At 37.6% G+C, this 21,695-nt stretch overlaps 1 protein-coding gene across 2 annotated transcripts in view; it reads right to left on the bottom strand.

The window, feature by feature from the left end:
• Positions 1–15,190, bottom strand: part of LOC149185153 (adenine phosphoribosyltransferase 1-like) — a 129,030-nt gene extending 113,840 nt beyond the window's left edge. The window contains exons 1-3 of one of the 2 annotated variants that reach the window (XM_089417781.1): positions 14,798–15,190; positions 14,325–14,435; positions 305–397 (exon numbers count right to left, since the gene is read on the bottom strand). In XM_089417781.1, coding sequence (XP_089273907.1) covers positions 305–397; positions 14,325–14,435; positions 14,798–15,185 — 592 coding nt within the window. In that variant the 5' untranslated portion in view covers positions 15,186–15,190. The remainder of the gene's footprint in view (positions 1–304; positions 398–14,324; positions 14,436–14,797) is intronic. The other variant, XM_089417780.1, reaches the window with a different exon arrangement.
• Between the last annotated feature and the right edge of the window lie 6,505 nt (positions 15,191–21,695).

The raw sequence follows: 21,695 nt of genomic DNA, 5'->3' as shown, positions 1-21,695 counted from the left end.
AATGCAACAATAAAATAATAACGAATGTCAATCGTAACTGTAACTTGCAAATTTGAAACTTCTAACAAGAAAGATGAGCTAAATATTTTACAACTTCACTTCCTCTAGAGGCATTTTAAGGTAGGCAAATCCTGAAACAGTGATTGTGTATATAGAAATCATTAGTGAACATATGAAACATGATGCACACTATAAAGCTAGAGATATCCTTTATATTGGTTTTTTCTTGCAAGATAATGAAGTAACAATTGAAGCATGAAGCTAACAATGAGAAACCCAAAAAATGGCATAAAAATAAACTTACCTGGCAACTTTTTGGGTTTTCGAATAGGTACAAATTTGGCACCAATTGCCAATGCAATTGGAGGACCAAAAATAAATCCTCTAGCCTCAATTCCTGCCAAATTTGCAAGCATGCGATTATGTTTATGGTGTATTATTAAAAAGTATTAGACACATGCAAAAATGTTTTTTGAATCAACTTCGAAATTTCAAAGGGACAAGCTATGCAATTTCAAATATTTATTTTCACGAGTCAAAAGTGCTAGAGAAACAATGTCATTTACACAAAAAAAATGGTGTTCAATCATAAGTCCTCTTGTTCATTTAATAGGAACAATCATTCAAGTTTTCTACTTGATATTCACTTTTGTTTCAAATAAAGAGGATGTAATTATAACACAAAAGGAATAATTTACTTTGACAAATCAACTAAATTACACAAAATAAAATGCTAACTTAACCCATTGCAAATTGAATTCCGCTCATTGTTCTATAAATGTTATCAACATCCTTACAAACCAGCAACAAGTAATTCCATTGATGACACTAGTTAGAATTTGGGATACAAAATGCTTATAACCATCCAGTAAATTGCTTTCAATAGAAGCACATCATGACTAATTTTACATAGAGAAAACAAAATAAACTAGAATGATAGAATGAAGTAATTAAATTATGACTAATCCCTATAACTACAGAAACATGTAGATGGCAAGGCCCTCAAAAGAGTAAAAACAATAAATAACCTTTGGCCCTCATTTTTGTGTCGTTAAACAACAGCAATTCTCATATTCAAAAGAGTAGAATTTATATCATTTAATGTATAGAATTTAAGAATTTATAACATTGGACAGTGACCAAGGAATCCTCCCTTTAGAAGATGGGTCAAGTATATTGTACAATTTTGATGGAGCCTCTAATGATATCCAAAGCATAGCAAGGGTATGGGGTGTATTTAGGGATCTATGAAGGGGACATAGTAAGAATCAACTCGTAATTTCTGGGCTACAAATTAAACAACCAAGCAAAATCGGTTGCTTGATCTAGAAAATCAAAGAATGTTTAAACCAGGTTTCAAGAACATTATCTTTGAAGACAATTCCAAAATTAATCATAAACAGCCTCAATGAAAAGATTCAAAATCCACTACAGGAAATTGGAAGCTACATTTCATGTGAAAATTTCTGAATCTAGACACAGAAATCCTACTGCAGTCACTGGTTTATCATCTCCTATTTGTTATTTCATTCAACAAGTTATTTATTTATAAACAATGATGAAAAACACTACTGCAGACTACACTAACATACAGATCATAAATTGAAACAATATATGAGACAAATATACAAGGGACACCATTATATTTGGGCAACACGTCCCCAAAAAACCCAATGCGGGAAAACTGATGCAGCAGATAGAGGGTTGGTATTATTAAGCATGCAGAATCGGAGTACAATAGGTTGCCTCTCACACCGGCTAACCTTTTAGAGAAATCACGGCAATAAGAAATACATACGAGGGTTTACCTCATTCTCCAAGTCACAACTGATCCACTGAGGGGCAAGCACTGTGAAATCCTAGCACAAGCCCTGCTTGGGCCAACGTCTTGCCTCTAGGAAACTGCGTCACCCCTTCTATTGGATCAATTTGTTGGAGGAAGACTGTTGTTCAGCCCTCCCAGTTTAGAACCTCGCTTCTCCATCAAAATCTCGAATTTCTGATGAATATCCTACACTGCCACTGCAAGAGCCCCTTTGCTTTGCATCAACATTGCGTGAACCCCTTCCTGGGTTGCGTAGGCCTCTGCGCTGCCTCTCTGATGCTACTACTGCTTCTCTGCCTGGTACTCTTTGGCTCGAAACTCCTTCCCAATCCAAATCTCTGCTTCTGCCCCTCTCACTGCAACTCAGATCACTAGTTCGATTTTCTCAGCAAACCACGCCCCAAAAAAATCAAACTGATTTGATCATTCGGTGTCTCTCCAACTGACCTTCAAGCCTCCTCTTATACTTTTCTTGTTGATGATTCAACATCGAGATTAAGTCCCTAATCAACTGCTAAGATTAAAACAGACTTGATCCTCGTCTCTTAGAAGCTTCTCACCCATATTTTTATTAATACCCATTAATATTTTTATTTTCCTAAGTTTAGACTTAGGAACCCCATTAAAAATATTCATTATTTTAATAACTCACAATCCAGGTGGAATTTCTCCAAACGATTTCTGGGTTTTGGATATCTCATGTATTCTAGCCTCTCCACAAAATTTTGGAGCTAGAGCACATTGGATGCTACCCAAAATCAACATTTCATGGATCGTGACAACCCGAGAGAAGTGTGAGGGATACAAATTTTCCCACATAAAAATAACCTCAAAGAAATTAGCAAACTTCCTAACAAACAAAGCCATCAGCATGAAAGAAGCAATTTAGTTCTTATCTAACCCTCTAGGCCCATAATGGTCCCCCTTAAATGTTCTATTAGCATTTTAGAGGATCTCAAAGAGTTTATATTCTCCAACCTCATTTTATTCCATCATAAATTTGGTTCTCCTCTCAATTTATCCCCAAGTGTGCCAACAAATATGGAAGGTCATTGCAAGACTAGCAGTATGATTCAACCATCTTGGAACTTGGAACACCTCCATGATAACCATGCCATTTTAATGTAACATTGAAATCTTTGATTTCTACATGAATAAATTTGCTTCTCCCCACCTTTCTCACTCCATTTTCTTCGTATGTGCTACATTTTGCATTACTCAATGGTTATATCCTCGTCTCACAAAGAAAAGAGGGATGCCTAGAATGTGTGTTTGTACAACAAAAGCACAAACCAATCAAAAGCAACAGGGTGGCAACTTCTCAACCCCTTCAACTAAAGAGAATTAGCTCTTTATTAATATTGAAAATTTAAGCCCACGGGGCGTAGAATAGACAGTGATGGGGTGTACAGTTAAGATACTTCGTGATGTGAAGGTCACAGGTTCAAAACTCTGTTGGCAAAAATCTAGCCATGTTAAGCACTGGTGTGGCCCAGGCCGGGGGAGATTCTCAGGTGATTTTGACGGCTTAGATGCCCCTAGGTAGCAATTTCTCAAGCCAAAGGTTAAACATGCAGTCATCACAGGACCCACACAACTTAGCAAACAAAAGAAATATTGAACATTTAAACAATAAAAACATGTAAGAGTATTCTATTGCTCACAATGTTTAGAAGCACATAGAAGACCTCTATTATATAGCAATGGAGGAGGCCCTATGTCGGTTAAAGATAACTATGACAATTGGGCAAATAGAAATCCCTATATGAGCCTACAACTCACTATAGCTAGCTCACTAGGAAAGGAAGCATTGGAAAAGACCAACTCTAACAACCCCCCTTCAGTGAAATATAGGGAGTAAACATAAAGAAAAAAATCGGGTCCCACCAACAAGGCCTCATAAGGTACCCAAGCACAAACTCTCATAAGAAGAGAAAAGGTGAGAAATACGTAGGAAAAAAACTCTTCTCCAAATGAGAGAAAGATGCAATGCTTAGATAAGCATGGCGCTGAAATCGTAGATCCCACAACGATGTGTTAAATGACAAGAATAAAATATGGGCCCAATCAGGAAGTACGAAAGGTTAAAGTGCCAAAACCATGAACATGAGAGCCATAAAACCCTCGATGAGGTTGGTTGATCTCTAAACACTGTTAACTTCCTCAAAAATGCTTCGGAGAAAATAGGCACTAGTAAAGAACCAAGACAAAGGCTTCAAACAAAAGCAACACCATCAACCAACAAACAAGCAATGAGGCTTGTAAGTATGGAGAACTCAGCTCAAACACAGTACAACAACACTCATGATGTTGTTTGAACATTGTGACCATCACACTAATCAAACACAAAAAATGACAACAAAGAAACAACAACAGTATCTGTCATTATCTTACTTCCCCACTGCCTTGAAACACAACAGTAGGAGGAGCGAGAATCGATAGTCTTCGTCATCAAAATACCAGCCCTCACACCAAAACAAAATTGAGGGGGTCGCATCAATCAATGACTAACAAGAGGAACTTTGTATGACTACACAACTGATGAGCCAGAAAGATATGAATTTCGCAAACATCTTTTCAAATGATGCCTTGACCATCCATCGATCCAAACACAATCGATCCTAATGTTCAGCACGTGTCCACAGTGCATCCTTTAATATCTCTTCTGTAATGGTCTTAAAGCAAGGCTACTATGTGACGAAGATATTGATGCTTGGGTGATTTTCTCTAATGAGGATGTTGATATGGCTCAGTGTTTAATTATGCAAACTCAAAGTTGGGTGTAGCAACACTGTCATCTAGAATGATATTGGCAACCTTGTTGTCGATCTATTTATCATAATCAGTAGGAGCATGTTCTTCTAGCACCTCGATCAAAATTTCTCTGGCAACGAGCAACACCTCTCTAGTCTCAACAGAGTTGCATGTAGGAAATGAAGCGTCAAAGGGATCATATCCAATCTTGCTCTTTATGTCTACATTGTAGAGGAACAACGATGCCCTGTCCATTCTTTTCAAGTCCTCCTCTAGTATATTCCATTTTGCTCAACAATCAAGACGCAATACCAGTGTTGTATTTTTCAAAGCTAGGTGAAACAAAAGCACCAATATCAACAACAAGAAGTGAGTGTCATAGCTCAACAATAGTATTCTCCCTCTAAGCATTCTGCACGCAACTTCCAATTCAAGGTGTTGTTTGCACTCTTGCAAATTCTAAATGACCTCATCCTTCTCAATCAATTGTTGTGACAAAGTATCATAATCTTATTTCAAAGTTTGATATTGATCCAACAATTTATTGTTCTCTACTCGAAGAGAACTTGAAGAGGGCTTGCTTCTTCATAAACAAGTTCCATTAAGGCTTTTAAATAGCAAACCTCCATATCTCGCTAATTATTTTGCTCCTCCACCTTCCAAATTTGCTTCCTCAAAATTACAATTTCTAAGTCAAACAAGGACTCAACTTCCTCCTCCAAATCATCAAAGAGGTCAATCTTTTCCTAAAACTCATGCAAGATCTTGGAAATGCTTGCCCATGGTTGACTCCAGATTGTCAACCTTCCTATTTTTTCAATGAGTGTTTTGGAAGCAATTCTTGAGTGTAGCATTTTCTTTTCGCAAGACAACAACAATGGGCTGCAAATGCAGGACCTTGTTGCAAATTTGCCCTGCTTCCTTTTTGCCACGAAGCTCCTACAACCTTTTACCCATCTTGATAACACCATGTTAGCAAATGTATTTCTACTAGCCTCAAACAAAACTACTACAAAACAAGGCTAATGGTAGCAACAACAACAACTTTATACGTCTAGTCACCACACATTTTACCTAGCTCTGCATGACTAGCCAACAAGCAAGCCTTTCATAACTGCCAATCATAAGGACACCAAATACATTTCAATGTCAACCAAATGGACATGATCATTCTCCAATGAGCATCATTTTCATAGGATTTTAATTATTTTTTTAAAGATTCTTGGGACTTCAACGAAAATTTTAGAAATTAATATCCCAATTTTAAAAAATGTGTGGGGCCAAAAACACTTTTACGGAAAAAAATCTTCCAAACAAAATTTGTGAAAAAGGACCACTCAAAGCATGAATTGGCCCCCAAAATAAAATTAGCTTATGACAGCGTGGTGCTTCTTTGACCAGGTCCAAAGAACTTGCTTCAAATCAAAGACAGGAGGCTACGATTTCTCTAAAACATATTCCCCCGAATAGTCCAAATGAAGGAAGAAGTGGACTTGCTACATGTAAGAGGGCACTGTGCAAATCAATGATCATTGGCAGCAAATCTAAAGGTTGATTGAATATATTCAATCTAATCGTAAACGATAGACAAAAGTATGGATCAAAGCCCTTTCATTACGAGGATTCAAACTTGGTACCCGCGGCGACCATGTGGATGCCCAAATCCAGCACCATCTTGTCTACAAAGCATCTACAATGGTGAAAACTACTTATAGCCAAATGGGCAGCTTCTTTAGATTTGCATCAGATCTAACCTTGTTGCATTAGGCACTACTATGATGAGTATAAGTAATAGTTGCAACTACCACTGCCCAAGAAAACGGCCAAAGCAAAGATCCTAGCAGAAAACAAACATAATAAATCCTTTCCCAAACATTCCAAGAATGGGCAAGTCACACCATCAGCAATAGCGATGACATAATTATTATTAGGGATGGACGGGTGCCTCGCCATAGAAATCAATGGAAAACGTTGGTAGTCGAGGATTGCTTACAGTAGACGAGTTGAAGCAAATATCAAAGGGATACTTGAATTAGCTGGCTGGATATAATGCTTGTTTGCACTCAAAACTTGCTCCTTCTGTAGATCTCTTTACGACTGGGCGATGAACAAGCAAATTGGGTCGATTGTCATTCGGTAAAGTGCCCTCTCACACAATCGATCTACTCATTGGTATGTACACCGGACAAGTCCCTTTGTGCCTAGACAAGATTGGCAGGGAACCAAGCATGGTGTAATGATAGAAGACAATGATAGGTCAGGTTGAATGAATTTATGTACACAGAATGTTCAACTCTTATGGCAATGTGATGCCCCCTATGGACCCCCTGCCAGTGCTACTTGGCCAACATTTAGAAATGGATCTACATAAAACCATGTTAGAGTGAGAAACAAAGTGCCAAGCTAAACCCCATAAACTTGAATATCAAGAAATTGTAGGTCTAATCAAACTCAAGCCTGACCACACAAGGTAAGAGAGAAACCCCAAAAATACAAAGATCTGAACTTAGAAAAATTGCAAAAGCCCATTAACAAAAATTATTAAAAAAAAAAAAAAACTAAAAATTCAGCAAGGTAGGAAACACTCACTCTAAAACCATGGAAGAATATTCTATTACTTGCAATGTTTAAAGGTGCATAGAAGACCTCCATTATATAGCAATGAAGGAGGCCCAGTGTTGGTTAAAGATATCTATGACAATTGGGCATAAACAAATCCCTATTTGGAAAGGAATCCTTGGAAAAGACCAACTCTAATAAAACAGACCGATGCAAAAAAACAAAGAAGAATTGCTATTAAGTTTGGCAAAAGAGCATCGTCTAATTATTATCAGCTAAGATAATTGGTTCGTATCCATGTTCAAAATTGACGATGATGAACTTAAGGTTAAAAATTAAAATTAAAACACCTATGCAGAAAAAACATAAGAATTGCCATTAAGTTTGGCAAAGAAAATTAAACAACATAAGTTATATTAAATCAAAAACAAACCCTCAACTTTTTATTGTTTTGCTACAGAAACTTGTTTATGAGATGCATTAAAAAATAAAGATGAAATTTAAACTTAATTCTTATTTCTAAAATAATAGAGCTCACTCACAGTCACTAGATTCGTCCTATATGACATATTGACATGGGAGTGACCTATTTCCTTTGTACCAAAAACCCATTGCTTAAAAAAAAAAAAAAAAAAAAAAAAAAATCCAATAATAGCAAGAATGGGGTGGACAATAAAAAAACCTTTGTAATCATTGTTTTGTGATATTACTTCAAAATACTTCCAAGGTATATTCATGCCATAGAATGCCATATAAGAGAATTGGAAAATGACCTCCCCCCTTTAGAAGATGGATCAAGTATATTGTGCAATTTTAATGCAACCTCTTATGACAACCAAAGCATTGCAAGGGTATGGAGTGTCTTTAGGGATCTATGAAGGGAACATAGTAAGAATCAACACGTAATTTTTGGGCTACAAATCAACCAACCAGCAAAATTGGTTGCTTGATCTACAAAATCAAAGAAAGTTTAAACTAGGCTTCAAGAACATTATCTTTGAAGACAATTCCAAAATTAATCATAAACAACCTCAATGAAAAGATTGAAAATCCACTACAAGAAATCGGAAGCTACATTTCATGGATCGTCACAACATGAGACAAGTATGAGGGATACAAAATTTCCCACCTAAAAATAACCTCAAAGAAATTAGCAAACTAGCTAACAAACAAAGCCGTCAGCATGAAAAAAAGGCTTTAGTTCTTATCTAACTCTCTAGGCCCACAATGGTCCCCCTTCCATGTTCTATTAGCATTTTGGAGAATCTCAAAGAGTTTATATTTTCCAACCTCATTTTATTCCACCATAAATTTGGTTCTCCTCTCAATTTATCCCCAAGTGTGCCAATAAATATGGAAGGTTTTTGCAAGACTAGCAGTATGATTCAACCATCTTGGAACTTGGACCACCTCCATGATAACCATACCAATTAAATGCAACATTGAAATCTTTGATTTCTACATGAATAAATTTGATTCTCCCCACCTTTCTCACTCCAATTTCTTCATATGTGCTACATTTTGCATCACTCAATGGTTATATTCTCATCTCACAAAGTAAAGAGGGATACCTAGAATGTGTGCTTGTACAACAAAAGCAAAAACCAATCAAAAGTAGCAGGGTGGCAACTTGTCAACCCCTTCAACTTAAGAGAATTAGCTCTTTATTAATATTGAAAATTTAAGCCCACAGGGCGTAGAATAGACAGTGATGGGGTGTACTATTAAGACACTCCGTGATGTGAAGGTCATAGGTTCAAAATCCTATGGGCAAAAATCTAGCCATGTTAAGGGTTGATGTGGCCCAGACCAGGTGCGATTCTTGGGTGATTTTGATGGCTTAAATGCCCCAAGGTCGCAATTTCTCAAGCCAAAGGTTAAGCCTGCAGTCATCTCAGGACCCACACAACTTATAAAACAAAAAAAAATATTGAAAATTTAAACAATAAAAACATGTCAGAGTATTCTATTGCTCACAATGTTTAGAAGTACATAGAAGACCTCTGTTATATAGCAATGGAGGAGACCTAATGTCAGTTAAAGATAACTATGACAATTGGGCAAATAGAAATCTCTATATGAGCCTACAACTCACTATAGCTAGCTCACTAGGGAAGGAAACGTTAGAAAAGACCAACTCTAACAGCCCCCCTTAAGTGAAACAAAGGGAGTAAACATAAAGAAAAAAATTAGGCCCCAACAACAAATCTACCCAAGTACAAACTCTCATATGTAGAGAAAAGGAAAGAAATACATAGGAAAAAAACACTCTTCTCCAAAAGAGAGAAAGATGTCAGTGCTTAGATAAGCATGGAGCTAAAACCGTAGATCCCACAACAATCCATTAAACGACAAGAATAACAGTTGGCTCCAATCAGAAAGTACAAAAGGTTTAAATACCAAAACCATGAACATGAGAGCCATAAAACCCTCAATGAGGTTGGTTGATGTCTAAACATTGTTAACTTCCCCAAAAATGCTTCAGAGAAAATAGGCACTAGTAAAGAACCAAGACAAAGGCTTCAAACAAAAACAACACCATCAACCAACAAACAAACAATGAGGCTTGTAAGTGTGGCAAACTCAGCTCAAACACAGTACAACAACACTCATGATGTTGTTTGAACATTGTCACCATCACACTAATCAAACACGAAAAATGACAAAAAGTCAACAACAACAAAGCAACAACAACAGTATTTGTCATTATCAAACTTCCCTACCGCCTTGAAACACAATAACAGGAGGAGCAAGAATCAACAGTCTCTGTCATCAACAAATCCCCCCTCCCACCAAAACACAATTGAGGGAGTCGCATCAATCAATGACTAACAAGAGGAACTTTGTACGACTGCACAACTGATGAGCCAAAAAGAGATGAATTTTGCAAACATCTTTTCAAATAATGCCATGACCATCCCATCGATACAAACACAATTGATCCTAATGGTCAGCACTAGTCCACAATCCATCCTTTCATGTCTCTTCTGTAATGATTTGAAAGAAAGGCTACTATGTGACCAAGATGTTGATGCTTAGGTGATTTTCTCTGATGAGGATGTTGATATGACTTAGTGTTTAATTCCGTAGACTCAAAGTTGTGTGTAGCAACACTGTCATCTAGAATGACATTAGCAACCATGTTGTCGATCTATTATCATAATCAGCAGGGGCATGTTCTTCCAGCACCTCACTCTAAATTTCTCCAACAACAAACAACACCTCCTAGTCTCAACAGAGTTGGATGTAGGTAATGGGTTGTCAAAGGGATCATATCCAAACCCTACTCATTATGTCTACATTGTAGGTTAATAGGAACAACGATACCTCGTCCATTCTTTTCAAGTCCTCCTCTAGTATATCCCATTTTGCTCAGCGATCGAGACCCAATACAAGTGTTGTATTTTTCAAAGCTAGGTGAAACAAAAGAACCATTATCAAAAACAACAAGTGAGTGTGATAGCTAAACAATAGTATTCTCCCTCTAACCATTTTGAAGGCAATTGACTTCCAATTCAAGGTGTTGTTTGCACTCTTGCAAATTCTAAATGACCTCATCCTTCTCAATCACTTGTGACAAAGCATCATAATCTTATTTCAAAGTTTGATATTGATCCAACAATTTATTTCTCTACTTGAAGAGAACTTGACGAGGGCTTGCTTCTTCACAAACAAGTTCCATTGAGGCTTTTAAATAGCAAAGCTCCATATCTCGCTTATTATTTTGCTCCTCCACCTTCCAAATTTTCTTCGTCAAAATTGCATTTTCTGAGTCAAACAAGGACTAACTTCCTCCTCCAAATCATCAAAGAGGTCAATCTTTTCCTAAAACTCATATGCAGGATCCTGGAAATACTTGCCCATGGTTGATTCCAGATTGTCAACCTAACTGTTTTTTCAGTGACAGTATTTTGGAAGCAATTCTTGAGTGTAGTGCTTTCTTTTCGCAAGACAACAACAATGGACTACAAATGAAGGACCTCGTTGCAAAGTTGCTCTGCTTCCTTTTTGTCACAAAGTTCCTACAACCTTTAAACCATCATGATAACACCATGTTAGCAAGATGTATTTCCACTAGCCGCAAAAACAAAACTACTACAACAAGGTTAAAGATAACAAAAACAACAACTCTACACTTCCAATCACCACACAATCCACCTAGGTCTACATGACTAGCCAATGAGTAGGCCTTCATAACTGCCAACCATAAGGACATCAAATGCATTTCAATGTCAACCAAATGGACATAATCATTCTCTAATGGGTGTCATTTTCATAGGATTTAATTTTTATTTTTTTTAATTCTTGGGACTTGATCGAAAATTTTAAAAATTAATATCCCAATTTTGAAAAATGTGTGGGGCCAAAAACACTTTTAAGGAAAAAAGCTTCCAAAACAAAATTATGAAAAAGGACCACGCAAAGCATGAATTGAGCCCCAAAATAAAATTAAATCGTGACAACATGGTACTGCTTTGACCTGGTCCAAAGAACTTCTTTGGACCTGCAATGGATCTAACCTTGTTGAATTAGGCACTAAAATGACGAGTATGAGTAATAGTTACCACTATCACTACCCAAGAAAGCGGCCAAAGCAAAGATCCCAACAGAAACCAATCACAATAAATCCTTTCCCAAACATTCCAAGAATGGGCAAGTCACACCATCAACAACAGCGATGAAGTAATTATTATTAGGGATGGACAGATGCCCCACCATAGAAATCAATGGAAAACGTTGGTAGTCGAGGGTTGTTTACAGCAAACAAGTTGAAGTAAATATGATAGGGATACTTGAATCAGCATGCTGGATATAATGCTTATTTGCACTCAAAACTTGCACCTTCTGTTACGAATAAAATATATAAATAATATAAATATAAGTAACGATGATAATTGTAATAATGATTAGTTAATAATAATTAGTAATTAGGTTGAAGAGGCATGTCTAAATGAGACATGACTCTCCATGAAGAGACACTTGCCTGATATATAAGCAAGCCTCTCGTTCTCATTGTAAATCATTATCATTCTTATTTATATATTTAATATAATATTTATATCCTCAATGGATAACTTCATATTCCAAGTCTTTTGGAGTAATTAATTTGTAGAAGGAACTTTGTTCGCTTCATTGGTATTGGAGAAGGATAAGAAGTCCTTAGAAAACATGGTACAACAACTTATCGAGAAGGAAGCATCAAATGTAAGAATTCAAGTTGATGACAAATCAACCAAGCTACGTATCGGGACCATTCAGATCAAAAACAACAAACTAATGTTCCAGAGAATAATGACATAACATCAATCCAGTGCTATGATGACAAGTCGTTACAAAATTGCAGTGATCAAAATATTCCACAGAAGATTAATTTAGGATGGTCTGATCCCTTCTCAGTGCGACAATTTTGTTTGTCACTTAGAAGATCATATCACCTTGTATCGACGAAGATGATTGTCAGAGAGAGAAAGTCATTTGAAGCCGAAAAAGAGATCAAGCCTTTTTCATTGACAAGCTTTGAGGACAAAGCTTTTTGAGGAAGAAGGCAATGTTACGAATAAAATATATAAATAATATAAATATAAGTAACGAGGATAATTGTAATAATGATTAGTTAATAATAATTAGTAATTAGGTTGAAGAGGCATGTCTAAATGAGACATGACTCTCCATGAAGAGACACTTGCCTGATATAAGCAAGCCTCTCGTTCTCATTGTAAATCATTATCATTCTTATTTATATATTTAATATAATATTTATATCCTCAATGGATAACTTCATATTCCAAGTCTTTTGGAGTAATTAATTTGTAGAAGGAACTTTGTTCGCTTCACCTTCCATAGATCTCTTTACGTCTCAGGGCCATTGAGCGATGAACAAGCAAATTAGGTTGTTTGTCATTTGGTGTAGTGCCCTCTCACACAATCGATCTACTCACTGGTATGTACACCAAACAAGACCCTTTTGTGCCTAGACAAGATTGGTAGGGAACCGAGGGCGTGTAATGAGAGAAGACAATGATAGATCAAGCTAAATGAATTTAAGTGCACAGGATGTTCGGCTCTTATAGCAATAAATGGCAATGTAATGCTCACTATGGACCCCATGTTAGTGCTAAGGGTAGATACTTTGCCAGCGTTTAAAAACAGATCTGCATAAAACCATCTTAGAGCAATAAACACGACGCCAAGCTGAACCCCGGAACTTTGGATATCAAGAAGCCGTAGGTCTGATCAAACTCAGGTCTGACCACATAAGATCAGAGACAAACCCCAGAAATACAAGATTTGAACTCAGAAAAATTGCAAAACCCCATTAACAAAAATTATTAGAAAATAAAAATAAAACTAAAAATTCAGCAAGGCAGGAAACACCCGCTCTAAAACCACAGAAAATATTCTATTGCTCCCAATGTTTAAAAGTACATAGAAGACCTCCATTATATAGCAATGAAGGAGGCCCAGTGTTGTTTAAAGATAACTATGTCAACTGGTCATATACAACTCCCTATTTGAGCCTACAGCTCACCATTGAGAAAGGGATCGTTGGAAAAAATCAACTCTAACGAAACAGACCATTGCAAAGAAAAGAGAGAAGAACTGCCATTAAGTTTGTCAAAAGAGCATCGTCTGATTATTATCAGGTAAGACAACTGTTTCGTGTCCATGTTCAAAATTGACAATGATGAACTTAAGGTTTAAAAAAATAAAAATAAAAACACCAGTGCAGAAAAAACATAAGAATTGCCCTTAAGTTTGGCAAAGAAAATTAAACAATAAAAGTCATATTAAATCAAAAACAAACCCTCAACTTTTTATTGTTTTGCTACAGAAATTTGTTTATGAGTTGCATTAAAAAATAGAGAAGAAATTTGAACTTAATTCTTGTTTCTAAAAAAAAAGAGCTCACTCGCGGCCACTAGATTCGTCCTATCTGACATATTGACATGGGAGTGACCTATTTCCTTTTGTACCAAAAACCCATTGCTTATAAAAAAAAATCCAGTAATAGCAAGAACGCGATGGGCAACAACAGAACCCCTGCAATCAATGTTTTGTGATACTACTTGAAAATACTTCAATATTTTGTGATATTACTAAAAAATACTTCCAAGGGATATTCACGCCATAGAATGCCATATAAGAGAATTTTCAACAGAGAAGATTATCAATGGTGGGAGCGTACCTGCTACAACTGCAATATTCTTATCCTTGTATCTCTCAACAAATATATCAATGCTGTCCCGAAATGCCTTGTGATCCAGAAGTAACGTCGTTATGTCCTGAAACATTATTCCTGTCCAAAAGATATCAAATTTACAACTTAGTTGATAATCCGAAATTCACCAAAAATAAATATGAAGTAAATTAAAACTAGCACGGCACATTCAAACAACATCCTATAAGAGAAATCCGTGACAAACAAGAAATAAAGCTCTTCAGAAACTGGTGAAAAGCATTTCGACTTCCGTGAAATCACAAACGAAGTGTTCGAAGATATACACCAAAAAACTATAACAAACAAACTGTGGCATCAAAATCCTCGAGATAAACAGCAGTTAACAAATTTAGACTGACATCGGCCTTCTTGAAAAGCCGAAAGAGTGAACTTCAAGAAACAGCTGAGGGTTTAAAGGGTAATTAAGTTGAACTAAATACCAGGCTTTGGAAAATCTGGAACTACTCGAATTGCATTAAATATCCCTTGGACTCTCGCATCCCCATCTTCAGAAGCCGACATTGTATTGTCCCGAATGCCTGCTGCGTCGAGACAGAAATGGTCAAAACAAGGTGAGGAGTCGCGGGAGTGGAACCCTCGACTTGTGAGGGAACAGGGGAAGAAACTTGAGATGGAAATGAGAGAATGAGATGGGGAAAGAAAGGGAGAGAGGGATCTGGTTTTGATGGCACTGGCGGAGGAGAGAGAAGGGAAATGGCAATAATTAAGAGAGTACAAGTTCTCAGTGAAAAGTGGGATTTTTTTAATGGAGAGAATTTGTCCAACGATGGTGTGGCAGTCGATGGTTGGAGAGAAGTGCGGCGACATCGCCGCCGGGTTTCAGTGGGCAGTGAATGAGTTTGATTTCCTGTTTTGGTTGAGATTTTGTGTGGTCTCAAACGTGACCGTAACTAGCCTGTACGTTTAGCCATTCACGAAATGTTCACATGATCCACCTTTTTTCCGTAGGTTGGCTCAACTTGCCTCTTTTGGGATTTGACTCATGTGCCTTCGAATGGACATGTGACAAAAAGGTTCAATTAAAGTGGTCCTCAAGGGATCTCAGCTTAGTGTTCAAGTGGTGAGATGATGATTGTTTGTTAGGGGAATGTTGCATAGATATTGTTTCTCCAATCCATTAGAGTTGGAGTGATAAGTTTTGGTCAAATTATTGTACAACGTTGTGAAAGTACTCGCAATCTTTCTTTTTTTTTCATTTTTTAAGTGTGTGGGGGTAGATTGAGTTTCTTTTTGGTTATTGGTTATTAAATAATGAGTTGAAAATGTTAGAGGTTAAGAATTTCATTGGTGGCTATCATGATTATGTTTTAGTTTATAAAATTCAATTGGTTCTAGAGTCTGGATATCTTTAGCATTTTTTTAGTAATCGAATCTGGTTCTAGGTTTCCCCTTTGTGTTGGTCAGTGATCACTATGAGCTTGTTGTCACGATAATTCTTCAGGAAAACTAGGCCAGTGGTTCTTCCTTCAATTTTAATTCTTAATTTTTCCAATAATCGGATCTGGCTCGAGGTTTCCCTTCTGTGCAAGGGAGTGATCATTGCGAGCTTGTTGTCATGATAGCTCTTTAGGAAATCTAGGTCAACGATTCTTCTCTCAAATCCTCTACAACATTGCTTCTTAAATGGATTAGTTCCATATGGATTGTATAGTATTTGGTATATCTTTGTTTTGAACAATTTTTTGTTGTTGTTTTTTCTGAACTTAGAAGATCAAGGGAAGGTTATGGAAGAGGACTGTAGTTTTGGAGTAGAGTTGGTCTCTTTGTTTAACCATTAATAGGTTAAGCCTAATGCCATGACTATTGCAACAATGTGAGAGTTAGTGAGAATGTTAAATACCCTTATCAATATATGGATATTGCAAGTGTAGAAAAAAATGAAAATGGATTGACCATAGTTATAAGTTAGACTTAAATCAAGTTTATAATGGTATCATAAGTTATTCCTATATTTGTGATCAGCGTGAATTCAATTGTTACTTATCATTTATTATTGTTCTAGAGTGGTGGATCCAAGTATTAGATACATGAACATGATTTTTCGTTGTAGTAGTCCCATACGTGTTGGCCATTTGCAGGATTCATGTCTAATAAAACTAGCTTCTTTGGGGAGAAATATTTAAAGCAACAAACCTAGAGGATGGGAATCATTAAAGAATAAACCTCTAGAGGTAGCTCTAAAAGTATGATAAGATATAGACCAATGGCATCGACAGAAATACCTATTCATGATCCAACAATATCCATTTAAGCACCTAACCCTCACCTTGAGACTGGTGATGCAAATATTGCTTTGGCACCTCCCTCTACGATGTAAATAGTTACAACTAAAAAATACCTCATTTTCTCCAGGTAAATGGAAACATGACAAGCATAATAAGAAGCAACAAACATTTAGGGTTAGATCTCCGCATCAACCCCTTTCTAACAATAGTTTTGAAGCCTTGAATGTTCTTAAGGCAGAAGGAGATAATCTTAACATCCAAGTGGATCAGCCAGTACCATATCAGGTCTATTTAAAGAATACTTAAATTCCAAAGGTCCCTCCTGATTCGACAAATGAAGAATGCGCAGATCATGACTCTCCAAAGAAAACTTCTACGATAGACAAGTTTTCTCCAAAGGTTCCCCCTGCATTCAATGATGAATAAGTTGGTAAGGTGGTTGAGAATAAGCCCTCCTCTTCTCCCCCTTCACATTTAGATGTGCTTAAAAATCAACGCCCTTCCCCACCAGTAACAAGAAGCAGGGAATATCATAGAAGAAAGAACTATGGTCCTAAGCTCTATCTTGCACCTTGTGGGTCCATTGAAGGGTCGTCTTCTAGCAATTTATAGAAATGTTTTGTTTCTACGTTTTCTTGCGTAAGCAATTTGCTAAAATTTACTCCTACTCACATGAAGCAATAGGAAAAAACAATTGAAGATTTAGTTTCAGACTTTTGCCACACACACACCCCCCTCCTCTCCCATGTTCTCAATGGGTGGAGGTTGGTTTTTAGTCCTTTTAGAAATTTGTGAGGAAAAGACAATGTAACTCTTGATGTACTTGTTGCATCTAGGGGTGGATTTTCAATATTTTCTATATACCCATTCTTATTAAAAATAAATAAATAATACCTCATTAGGTTGAAAATTCAACCAATAAATTTGGGAAAAATATACCTATAGAAGGAAATAGAGTTACAATTCAACATCCATGCAACTAAGAGTCGGGCGGAATTACTCCTCTATCAGTGGTAAACCCCTTAACAAATTGAAAAGATAGCCAAAAGCAAAAAGGGAAAATTAAAAGTCAGTGCATAGAGTCACTAAAAAACCTTAATTGATTCAAGCAATACTTCTAATCTTCGCTAAAAGAATTACAGAATTGGTTATTAGCCCATGTTATAAGTAATTATGTCAATCAAAAGTTCTTTTTATTATTATATATATATATATATATATATATATATATATATGTATATATGTATTGCAAAATAATATTTTAAAAAATTAGACATATGTATTGTGGACATATGTATATTGTTAGGTCCCTATAATACTAGTGATTTCCCCACTATTATTGTCATTTTAGCCCCTTATTGTTATTTTTGTGCCCCTGTTGTCCCCATATTGTTATTATTGTGCCCCATAGAAGCCCACTATTGTTTTTTTGTTTTTGCTAAAGCAAGAGTCGGACCTTCTATTAACTTGTGTCTAAAAATATGTTACAAAAGTTACAATCGGCGTTAAGAGGAAGCAATTCCTCCAAAAAAGGGAGGATTTTTAGCCGCACTTAGTACCCGTACAAAAAAGGAAGCCTTGACAAAACATTTGGCGAACATAAAAATGGAATAGAGAATGCAACCAAGAGATTTCGAGTCCGCAGCCTTTCTCCCGGACCCACCAACCTACTCGACAGCCTATAGTCGTCGATCTGCTCCCTTAAGATCTAACGGTCAATGGCCATATCACGCAGAATATAAGCCCGAGAAATACTCGCCCGATGAGGGCGGTATTCACTCACCTCCCAAAGCCACGTGTAGACTGTTGAGTGGCATCGCATGCAATTCGTAGAAATCACTTTTGGTTTTGAGGGTGCCCGATATGGGTGGTAAACCAGAAGCTGTTTTGACTCCCTCTGACATTCTTCTAAACCCACTAACCTACTCGATAGCCGATAGCCGTCGATCTGCTCCCCCATGATCAAAAGGCCAATGGCCATATCGGGCAGAGCAGAAGCTCGAGGAATACACGCCCAATGAGGGTGGTATTCACTCTCCTCCCAAAGCCATGTGTTGACAGTTGAGTGTCATCGCATGCAATTCGTAGAAACCACTTTTGGTTTTGAGGGCGCCCGATAAGGGTGGTAAACCGGAAACTGTTTTGACTTATGCTGACTAACTCCCAAACCCACCAACCTGCTCGTTGGCCTATAACCTTTGCTTTGTCGCTGCCTGTTTTCCTTCGAGACCCACAAGTTCCCAAACTTTGTGTATCTTCCTTACATACCCCTATCCTTCATTGACGAGAGGAGACAGTCAGTTGCCCTATCTGTTCTGTACTGCTCCATGTCTGTGAGGGCCCTGAATGAACAGCCTTCACGTAATTGGTTGTCTGGTACCTCCTCCCACCTGCAGCACCTGTTGTCTCGTGTGCATCTTACCCCTTCATTGGCTAGCCAGTCTACTACACTATTGGCTTCTCTTCTTACATGAACGAAACTTAGAGTTCTTAGAATTCTGAGGTGAGATTGTATTCTATGATAGACCTGTAGAAGTCTCCAGTGGCTCGAGACTTTATCTGGTGAAGTGCCTGAGCCTAGCCGTTTGACCGAATTGATGATTAATTCAGAGTCAGCCTCGATGATGGCATTGTGAATGTTGTACTCTATTAGAATCTCCAAGCATAGCTCCATAGCCATGAGTTCCACCATATTATTGGTGGCCCTTCCTAGGTGGCTGTGGAAGATGACTTTTAAGTTGCCCTCCTCATCTCTTATAACTCCACCATAACCAGCGTCCCCAGGGTTACCTTTTGAGGCTCCATCTATGTTGAATTTTAAAAAACCATGTGGAGGAGGTTGCCAGAAAGCTTTTCCTTCTGAGGTATGCTTCACAATTCCATTAGGACTCTGAGGGTTATGTGACTGAAGTCCCAACAATTTCAGAATACGGGCTTCTTTGTTGCCCGGGGGCTTTTCTGGAGAATGCCCCCCTAGTCCGTTAACTGTTTCCTTAAGCTGCTTTAGGATTACTATTATGATATTTTGAGCTAGGCCAAACTTATCTTTGAAGATTCTGTTGTTGCATTCTTTTTAGACATTCTAAACCAAGAAACCTGGAATCAGGGCCCAGGCAGTATTTACTGTCTCATTGTCTGAGAAGTCTCTTCTCCAGTTTTTCAACGTAATAGTAATGTCATTTTCGTTCCTGTCTATTTGCCTAAAGACATCGGCTACCCAATTCCATAAGGTTGAGGTGCAGGAGCAGAAGTTGAGAAGATGATTCATGGTTTCTTCCTGTTGGCCACATAAATGGCATCTTGAAGGTCCAGCAAACCCTCTCTTTCTGAGATTCTCCCAAGTTAGAATCTTTCCATGTTGGACCAACCACCTGAATAGTTTGATCTTCTTCCAGTGTGGGTTGTTCCATATATCTTTCCATGTCTTATTAGTACTTGGTAATTTAAGTCCCATAGTTATTCTTTTGGCTTCCCTGAGGTTGAAGACACCCTCATTATTTCTACCCCATCTTAGTAGGTCATCTAAAGTTGAGGTCAAAATTTGTCTCTTTTCCAGGATGATCTCCAAAGCTTTAGCTTGAGTTTTCAACGGGGTCACCTCATTGTATTTTGGTAGCTTCCAAATTCTCCATTTACAATTCTCCCTTGACTGTTCCCAATAGTCACTCACTTTTTTCAGTCCTTTGTTTATTGTATCAGTCTGAATATTATCTAGTTCCTCTCTGCTAAGGTTACCTTCTTGCTGCCAGTTGTCCTCCCAGAACCAGGCAAGGTTTCCATTTCTGATCTCCCAGAAACTGTGTTTTTGTACTAAAGCTCTGTTCTCCCAGGCCTTGTTCCAAATATGGGAACCTCTTATGTTTCCTGACATTCTTATGTGGTCCTTTTCTTGCCAATCCATTGCATATTTTTGTTTCAGAGTTTCGCCCAAGGGTTTTGTATTTCCTTTAGCCATCTCCACCATAGTTTTGCTCCCAAGACTCTGTTTAGAATCACTGGGTCATGTAGACCTAAGCCACCATGGGATTTGGGTTTGCAAATCTTGTCCCAAGCTACCAGAACCCATTTCTTTTTCTCTTTTCCTTTTCCCCAAAGAAAGTCTCTTTGGATATTTCTGATTTGCTGAAGGATACCTGATGGTGTCGGAAGGGCTGAAAACATGAAGATTGGGATGGTTTGTAGTACCGCCTTGGTGAGGACTAACCTCCTTGCTAAATTCAAGGATTTGTTAGTCCACTTGTTGACCTTGTCCTTCAGTTTATTTGTTACAGCCTCCCAAGTGTCCTTTCTCAGCGGTTTGTCTGTGAGGGGTACTCCTAGATATTTGGAGGGCAGTGAATCTCTTTGAAAGCCTAGAATTCTAGAGCGATTCCTTTGAATAGAGATATCAGTGTTGAAAAGGAAGATCTTAGATTTTGCAAGGCTTACTTCAGTACCAGCAGCCAAAGAAAACTCATATAGAATTTGTTTGAATGCTTTGGCTTCCTTGACTGTGGGTATGCCTTGTAGCATAGTGTCGTCCACAAATTTTTGATGGGTCAAAGTGTCTCCATTCTGAGTAAGTCTCAGTCCTTGTATTCTTCCTTCCTCCCTGGCAGCAGTGATCGCTCTACCCAATCCTTCCATCATGAGAATGAAGAGGAATGGTGAAAGAGGATCACCTTGTCTGAGGCCTCTTAAAGGCTTGAAAGTTCTAGATGGAGAGCCATTAAGGAGAATTGAGCAACTGACAGTAATGACAAGAGCCATGACCCACCTTATCCAATTATGGGCAAAGCCATATGCTTTGAGAACATCCCTGATGTAATACCAACTTAGTTATCATAATCTTTCGCCATATCCAGCTGTATAATCATGCCTGCTTGCTTATTGGTTTTGAGGGAGTGCACCACTTCATGAGCTTGAATGATATTATTGAGAATTTCCCTCCCTTCCACATATCTAGTTTGCTCTTCTGACACAAGTGTTGGTAGAAGAGGTTTGAGTCTATTGGCAATGACTTTGGAAATGATTTTGTACACCACATTGCATAAAGCTATGGGTCGGAATCTGTCAGGGGTGGTGGTTTTTTCTTGTTTGGGGATTAAGGCAA

Source organism: Pinus tabuliformis, chromosome 3_2 (genome assembly GCF_031772625.1).
Source record: "Pinus tabuliformis cultivar Carrire ecotype Pingquan chromosome 3_2, CPIR1, whole genome shotgun sequence".
Taxonomy (NCBI): domain Eukaryota; kingdom Viridiplantae; phylum Streptophyta; class Pinopsida; order Pinales; family Pinaceae; genus Pinus; species Pinus tabuliformis.
Note: the sequence above shows the minus strand (reverse complement) of the source record. Positions and strands in the feature narration are given on the sequence as shown.